This window comes from Mycteria americana, chromosome 2 (genome assembly GCF_035582795.1).
Source record: "Mycteria americana isolate JAX WOST 10 ecotype Jacksonville Zoo and Gardens chromosome 2, USCA_MyAme_1.0, whole genome shotgun sequence".
NCBI lineage: Eukaryota > Metazoa > Chordata > Aves > Ciconiiformes > Ciconiidae > Mycteria > Mycteria americana.
In genome coordinates, this window is record NC_134366.1 from 23,187,269 (window position 1) to 23,196,355 (window position 9,087).

The 9,087-nt window shown below is 42.2% G+C and overlaps 1 protein-coding gene across 2 annotated transcripts in view; it reads right to left on the reverse strand.

Moving 5' to 3' along the window:
- The window catches only part of LOC142406580 (macrophage mannose receptor 1-like), a 65,623-nt gene extending 64,920 nt beyond the window's left edge, over nucleotides 1–703 (reverse strand). For both annotated transcript variants that reach the window (XM_075495523.1, XM_075495522.1), the window contains exon 1: nucleotides 600–703. In XM_075495523.1, coding sequence (XP_075351638.1) covers nucleotides 600–660 — 61 coding nt within the window. In that variant the 5' untranslated portion in view covers nucleotides 661–703. The remainder of the gene's footprint in view (nucleotides 1–599) is intronic.
- Between the last annotated feature and the right edge of the window lie 8,384 nt (nucleotides 704–9,087).

Sequence of the window (9,087 nt, forward strand, 5' to 3'; positions counted from 1 at the left end):
CCCAGGTTTCAACCAAGAAAGACAGCTTTCAACCAAGAAACATAGCTTTCATCTGTTTTCACAGCACTATTCTGTGCCAATACCTCAGCTACCTTAACATCCCCCCACGAAAGCCATCTGCCAAAAGCAGGTCCCCAGGTCCACTGAAGACTGGAGGAGAGGCAGAGCCCAAACACCAGGCCCTTCCGCAGACCTTGGCGGTGAGGAGGCGGCTGACGGAAAGCTGGGTGACAGCATTAAATCAGTCAAGGGCTGAGCCCCCTAGACAGTGGGGGAAACTGAGGCTCTGCCAGCGACAGCCCTGTTTGGCACCCACAACACGATGGACACACAAAGGGCTGCCTCGTCAGGCAGCTTCGCCCACCGGGCACCTAAGGGTGCGAACGAGGAGGGGGACACAGTTGGGGCATCGAGGCCCGTCGCATCGAGGCTCCCCTCAGGCAGCACCGAGGGGGTTAAAATGGCCGCGGGCTTCTCCACCTGCGTGGCCGCTTCCCCCCCCTGTCCCCAAGCCCCAGGTCAGGCTGGGCTCAGTGCCCGCCGCGATCCCGCTCTTGTCCCGGCACATCTCTTCCCGCACAGCCCCTGCGGGCACTTACCCAGCAGTGGAAAAACCGGGGGGAGGAGTGCGAGGAGAAGCAGGAGCAGGGAGGGAGCCATCGCCGCGGCTTCGCCCGTGGCGCCCCGCCGCTGTGAGGAGAGGGCTTCCCGCCGGACAGGTCCTCCGCACTTGTGAAGAGGCTGGTGGATCAGGGGAAAGCTCTGGGCTCGAAATGATAAGGAAATATCCTGTCACATGGGGCGTTTTGAAATAACAGGAATTCGCTGTTCAAACTTTGCTTTTCTAAGCTGATTTTTTTTTCCCTCAGCGGAGGGAAGAGCCTCCTTCCAGGCACCCGCAGGTGATAAAGTGGTGATAGCTGAGAGGAGGGCTGGGCGGGGTTTTTTGTTGTTGTTGTGGTGGTTCTTTTTTTTTTTATCCTCTTTGCGACCCTGTCAGCTTTGTATATGGGTCAGCGGTTGGTTTTTCAAGAAAATGAGCCAAACCCGCGCCGAGGGAGCAGGACAGCCCCCTCCTCTCTTTCGGAGGCGAACCCAAGTCTCAGACAAAACCCCCGCTCGAACCACCGGCTTTCTCCCGAGAGCGAGGACTGCAGAAGTAGCAGAGACCTACTTTTGGGAAACCGGGACTTGGGCTGCCCCCCCGTCCCCCATCACTCCTCCCCCACGTGCGAGCAGGTGGCTCCCGCGGGCGCCGGGGAGCGGAGCGCGGGGAGGCGGCCGAGGCCGGGGCCGGGGAGCGGCGGGAGGCGCAGCCTGCGCTCGGGCGGGAAAGGGAGAGCCGGAGGGGACGCACGGGCTTAAAAACTCTAACGAGGCATTCTGAGCTCCAATAAATGAAGCTCAACCTATTTATTTATTTATTCTTCTGACTGTGGTGGCTATATCTGCTGTTAAGAGGATTCAAATCTCCTGAATCAGAGTGTGAGAAAAACAGAACCTTGCTTGCTAGCTGGGTTTTCACAAGCTGAAGCACCTATGTGGAATTAAATAATCTTTCTGAAAAGGTGCCTTTAGAGCACAATCTGCCTTGAAGTTTTTATGGCTTCTTGCTGTGCTGGGTAGGAAACCTCCTCGTGTGCATTTTTGTGGGGAGCACCATGTTATTTCTTACAGGCCATTATCAATATATGGTCTGAAGGGTCCCAAATGGACGGAATACAACAGTCTTACTGCTGTTTTACACACAGAGACTTCTGTAACATGTCAGGCTTACTGAGCTTTGTGATACAGCATACACAAATTTGAGAAGCATCAAACTGACTGTGTGCGTGAAGCATGTTGTACAGCATCTCTCCCTGTAACTGTCGTGCACTCAGAAATCTCTGGTAAGTATTGAAAATCCTTGAAAGCCTCCTTGCTGGAAGTTCTGGGTGGAAAAGTAGTGCATGTCCAGGGAAACACCAATGTGAGATTAGTATGGAAGGAGACAGGGCAGAGTGAGAAGGTACTTTGAAAATATTATTAGAGGAGAAGAAACAATGGAGATGAAGTCCAAGCTCCTTTGAAGTCAATGATGAAACTCCCGTTAACATTGGAGGGGATTCCAGCCAGGCACTTCAGCTGTGCTGGGCCCTCCTGTGGACTACATGTATGAAAAGTGATTTAGAGGTGGAAGAAAAAATATTTTCCTAAGTCATCTTAATATTTGTTTACATATTTATTTTACTAGCAGTTAGCAACACCTGGAAGCCCAGGAAAGCATCTAGTGCTAGAAGGAACAAGTCAGAAGATGGAGAATAATGCTGCTGCCCCAACAGAATACTGTTATTTGTAAGATCATCACTGAAAGTTTGGGAATTCGTGGTATTCTTTTGGCGCAAGATAAACAGAGAAGGGAGACACTGTGTGAAATTCAGTCTCAATGTAAGTAAGTACAACTGCCAAAAAAATCTTTAGATTAAACCCAGATGATTCAAATACCAAAGGGAGCTGCACATAACTTAAGTGCATATGTGTGTCACACAAATAGGCAGAAAAATGGAAGTAGATGAGTAGTTACACCATTTGGCAGTCAGTGGCTGTACCAGGAATGAGCTCTACTCTGAAGTGACAGAAGGAACTGTATTAGGCCATTCTCGGAGATTCTCAAAACTAAACTGGACAGGGAGCTGAGCAACCTGATCTAAATTTCAAGTTAGCCATGCTTTGGGGAGGGGGTCATACTAGATGACTTCCAGAGGTCCCTTCCAACCAAAATGAGACATAAGAAGAGCTACTTCCAAGACAAGTATTCCAGCTTTTCTTGGGATCTGTGCCTCACCAAATTAGCTCCCTTCCTGATGTGAAAACTGCCTTTTTTCTCGTTGTCCCTTGCACACACTGGAGATACTGCCACTTCAAAGCCATTTTGAGTGTTGTGTGTACGTATATATATATATATATATATCTATACTCACACACACATACACCCTGTCTGGAGCAGCACAGGTCTCCATGAGCTTATTCACGTAGCCTCCACATCTCATCTGCAGCACACTCCTCAACAATTATGTCTGGATCTGGCTTGCTTTTTGGGAATCATCATGCAAATACATGAATCATATATTCTGATCTGATATTGTCCAAGGGAAAGATTTTCTCTCTTTTGAACAAAAGGATTCAGCAAAGTCTCAGGCTATAGTGATTCGTAGGCAAATAGTTACCAGAAGTCCAATCTGCTAAATAACTAAGGACAGGATACATGCCCTAGATAGACATATGTTTTCATCTCTCTCCGTGGGTAGCAAGCCAGCTGCCATTTACATTTGGAACAGAAAGGCCTAAATGCCTCTGAAACAGGTCAGACCCTCTCTGCTTCTGGCACATCCAGTACTTGCAACTGGTGACTCTTCCTGGCAAAATACCCTGAAATCCTGAAGTCACAGTGGCCCTTGACTTTGATATTTAACAGGAAGATGGAATGTTTAGTCTAAATGAAGTCATATCCAGACCTGAAACATAATATGCCTACTTTGTTTGTGTTGAAGCAAAACTACAGGCTTATTATCTGTTCTTTCACATTTGCATCCAAGATGGTTTTTGATGTTTCATGTGGGAACCTGTATCTGTCAGATGGCATTCAATAGTTTTCTATACATTTCTAATGTTTGCATGGTCATATATAATAAACACATACTCAAGAACAAAATGCCCATCATTTGTATCCTCACTATTATCACAATACCTATACTATATTAAGAAGCTATATAAACAAGACATTGAGCAGGGGAAAAAAAAAGGATTTGGCAAAGTTAATATTTCCTTTTTATGCAAATCAGATTCCTTGAAAATGTTATTCAAAAATTTATTTTGACGTTTCTGATTTCTAAAAACAAAATATAATAAAATGTTTTAGGAAGGAGAACAATCAGGGCTTTAATATCTGTCACCAGAGAACCTTTACCTAGTAAAAGTCCCTTGAGGATACCATCAATATTCACTTTAAATTCAACTAATGCAATCCTCTATCTGTGCTTTAAATTTAAAAAAACATTAAAAATTCCAACATTCTGCCTTTACTGCAAAGCAAGAATGTCATTGTTCCTTGCATATACTTTAATTGCTTCATAAATATACATGGCTATTGGGAATGTATGTGTACTCATGATTTCTAACATTTAGAGTTCAGTCTATGCTTGACCCACACTACGAAAATAAAGAGAAATGTCCACGCCCTTGCATTTCTGGTTGCTTACAGCTACAAATGAGTGTCACCTGCATAGCTAAAAGCCACAGTAAATACAGCCCAAAGTTTTCAGATGCTCAGGCCAAGTAAAGAAATTCTAGAAGGTTTCTGCTTTCTGTCATCATAGAGGAGTCTCAGGTGGCAAAGGAGAGAAGATCTATGGCTGTAGAACACCCAGTGTGCCTACATAGATCCTGTCATGTGCTTTTTATCAGTTCTAATTTGATTTTTCAATGGTATTCTACTATGTCATGTTTCAGAAATACAGCTAGATATTGGATTGTGGGGTGGGGACTGTTTTGTATAAAATACAGATAAGAGGTCCTTAGTTATGAAGTGTTCACGTCTTAAAATTAGCATATTATGTTAGGGGCTACTTGGTGAACGCAGCTGAGACTTACTGACTTTTAATGAAAGGACTTCTCCTTAGACAAGCCACCGGTTTAGCATATACATGATTTTTTTATCCCAAAACCAGCAACTTTGTAAGTTATATACATTTCAGAGAATAGCCTGGAAAGTAAGGATATTCTGCCGAGGGACAGGGAGGAATGTAGCCATAAACTGGGCCACTTTCTATCCACTCACCAAGAGAAACCACCTACTTTAAACAGAACCCAAAGATACCAAAGGTTTTCGTATTGAAAGATTTCTTCCATGGGCATCATGAAGCCTTCCAGCATTAAGACACTGATGTTTGGAAGTTCTGCAGTGGAAGATGCTGATCACCGCTCCCTAGCTTAATTCTTCTCAATGTTTTTTCTTAAATGCTTGACATCACAACTTGCTTGTGAGATATCAAGTTGCAAATGTTTTCCCTCTTGATACAGTCATTACGCTCTTATTCTGTGAACAGTGAGGTAGTTTATATGCAACCAAGTGAGGTTTTTTGATGCTACAATAGGTTACCCGTAATGGAAGCCTATAAACCTATAAATAACCTGGAAGCCTATAAATAAAGCCTATTTCAGCATTTCATTAGTCATCCTAAAGTATTTAAACAACGTTCTCACAGTATTGAATGATTTTGGAGAGTTAGCTTTGTAGAAGATAGTATTGTTGTAAAGAGCTAATTAAAGTTAGACACTGTACTGATTTTGGCTGGGATGGAGTTAATTTTCTTCATAGCCGCTCAGATGGTGCTATGTTTTAGATTTATGACCAAAACAGTGTTGATAACACAGGGATGATTTAGCTATTGCTGAGCAGTGCTTGCACAGCATCAAGGTCTTTTCTGCTTCTCACACTGCCCCGTCAGCGAGTTGGCTGGGGGTGGGCAAGAAGCTGGGAGGGGACACAGTGGGGACAGCTGACCCCAACTGCCCAAAGGGATATTCCACACTGTATGATGTCATGATCAGCAATAAGAGCTGGGGAAAGGAGGAGGAGGAGGAAGGGGGGACATTCAGAGTTACAGCCTCTGTCTTCCCAAGGCCCTGCTTTCCTTGGGAAGTAGCTGAACACCTGCCTGCCCATGGGAAGCAGTGAATGAATTCCTTGTTTTGTTTTTCTTGTGCATGCAGCTTTTTGCTTTACCTGTTAAACTGTCTTTATCTCAACCCACGAGTTTTCTCACTTTTACCCTTCTGATTCTCTCCCTCATCCCACTGCAGGGGAGTGAGTGAGCGGCTGCATGGGGCTTAGCTGCCAGCTGGGGTTAAACCACAACAGACACAGACTAAAACATTATTTATGAAGATCATTTCAAGAAATTTACTATTCTATACATTCTAATTAGTATATAAGAGTCAGAGAATTTAGCTTCATTTAAACGAGAATCTTTCAGGGGTCAAAAGGAGTTAAAAGCTAAGAGGAAAATCACAGAAAATAGACAGAAATCTTGAATTTTCTCAAAGAATTTTTGATGACAGACAAACTACATGTAACTATCAAATTGAGGAAAAATTATAGCACTGTTGCATATGAACTAAAAGAGCCAAGACACGAACCTATAGATGCTGACCAACAGTCACCAGAGCGGATTTCAAATGTAGCTAAGGCTGAATCAGGCACCTTTCCTCCATACAGGAGCTAGTAGAAAGAAGGGTTATGAAAACTTTCAGCACTTTTTCATCTCATGTCTTGCTTTGCAAGGCTTAAGTTCATCCTGTTGACTCCTGCAAGCACATAGAGATGAGACAGCTAATAGGAACAGTGAACAAAACAGTGCATGTAGGATCCAGTTTAGCACTGGTTTTACAATACCATCGTCTCAACAAGAAATTTTGACCACTGGTGAGAAAAAAAACAGTAAAGCACTGCCAAGAAAGTAGATTCATTGTTCTGTAATGACTTTACATCCCACAAAAAAATCTCTAAATACCCAAATGTGTTCAGCCCACGTACATGACTCCTAAGACACTAGTACAATCATCCTAAACTCCCTTTGCTGTCAGGGGAGAGATCTGGATCTCATACCCTTCCGTAAACACTTCAGCTGTCCAGTCTTACCTAACTTGAGCCTGGGCCTGCATTCCTGAACAGGATACATACATCATTGTGCTAAGTAGAGCAACAGAACAAACATTAAACCATTTTGTTTTTCTCAAGGCAACACCTCAAGCCTTTATTGTGAAGCCCTACATGCTTTCTTTTTTAAAAAAAACCCTTTTTTTAATTACTTTTTTTACCTTTCAGTTGTCCAGCATAAAGCAAATGGGATTAACTTCCTTCCTCTATCATCTGCCTACAAGCTATGGCAGGTATCTGTTGTACAGGAAGAAAATAGCTCACCCCTGATCTGGGAGGTAAAGTACCTTAGTTTACTCCCAGAACAGAATTGCTCTCAAACATGAAATCCATGCTACAAATCCCCTCCAGCCAGGAGACAGAAAGGGAGTGCCACTGTAGCAAGCATTGGTTGCTCTTCATGGTCTATTCAGTTTCCTCTCCCATTCTGTAATAATAAAGCACTCCTAAGTGATAACTGTGAGGATTTTGTTTTAATCACAGTGCTCTGCATGGCAAAGAGCTGTACACAGCCAGAGCAGTGGGACCCACGGCACTGTTATCTGCACAAGATAAAGCTCTGGACTGCCATTTCTCATTTATCTAGGTGCTGTAAGTCTTTTGATAAGACTACTTCTCAATTAACAAAATGAATACGCACCTTTAATCCCCCCTCATAACTTTACAAGTATACCAGTGGTCTCTGAGTTTTCTTCATGCATAATAATACCCAACTATGTGGATATTATTGCAGAGTCAAAGGTCAGCAAAATTTGGAACTCAGTGGGAGTCGAGCAGAGCACACCTTGAAATTAATGTAATGCCATAACATACTGATAACAGTTACTACTTTTGAGCTGTACACTCAGTTCTAGTTATTTATCATGGTTAAAAAGAGGCGCAGCAGAAATGTGGTGGTTCACAGATGAAACAGTGTTTAATAAAGGATGAAGAGATTTTCTTACAAGGAAATAGTTTTTTTAGAAATGAAAGGCAAAAGTTGAGACGTGATAGAGAAAGCTAAAAGGATAAGGGGTACAGAGCTGGTTTGTCAGTCCTTCCTATGTGCCATATCATGGTACAAGCACAAAAAAATCCAGTTTAATTCAAAAACAACAGTCTTCACATCAATTGTCACTGTCAACTTAAAATATAACCATAGACATGAGCTGTCAGAGGTCCTTCAAGAATTATCATCCTTTAGGACAGAAATAAATCAGTAGGAGACAGTATTTAAGAAGAAACTTCTTCCAAGCAGGTTATGGGATCAATAGGTAACTGTCAGGTAGAGAGTCTGCGTTGGCTTTGTTTGCAGAGAAGAGGGTGATCTGGGGTTGGTTTGTTGGTTTGTTTTAACTTTACTTCAAATAATCTAATTTTGATGAAATCATAGGCCACACTCCTTAACCACAGATTTGATCCTGTCTCACTGGAATAGGAATACTATGGCATTCCTGTAAGTATTAAGAGGATACCTGAGAAATCTTTAAATCATTCTTTTGGCAGCTATTCTGTTGGGTAGTAGTTGAGCAACATTGCAATATTCTTTATTATAAATGAAAGTCTACATCCATGATCAGTATGTCAGCAAGTCTATGCCATCATGAATATTAATTCATGACACTTAAAGTAGCAAAGTACTGCACACATGTGACAGAGTTTTATTTGAAAAATGGAAACAGGTTTCAGTGCAATTTCCCAAAGAACGGTGAAATTAAACAATAATATGAGTAAAAAAAGGCACATTTAAAAAAAAAAATGGATACTATCCCTGATATTATCCCATATGTTACAGAAGTGTAAACATATGCTAACTGCAAGTTCATGAAGTGTTACCCATAGTATAGGGTTTATCCATGGGAAGAATATTAGATTTTTGGAAGGAAATATACCTAATTTCACTAAAGGCACTGAGAATTGCAGCTACATCTATGATTTAATGTTCAAACGTCCTGTCTTATTCAATGAACTCCTTAAGCCTGTGCTGTCTGGAATTTTTTTCACCATTTTTGTAGAATTTAAAAATCTCTTTTCATCAGAAAATGAACTCAGTAAAACTGAAATATTATGAAGTATTACGTAAACTAACCAATCACTGAGTACATATTATTACATTTTCAATATAGTAGGGGAAAAAAAGAAATTTTATTTTGCAGAACATTGTTACATTTCAGTCTAATTTCAACAACAGGATTTTTCTTTTGGTAATATTTCCTGCAGAACAGAATAAAATTTCCACGCCTCAATTCTGTCTGTGCCAGAACAGCCTGAGTGTCCCTCCCAGTGGCTTCCCTTTAGGCCAGCACCAGAACCACGAGATGGCCCACTGCTCCACTGCAGCTCACCCTGTGTTTTGCTCATAAATGTCCTAGGTTTGTCTCTCCTGAGAATGACCGAGATTTGATAATGAT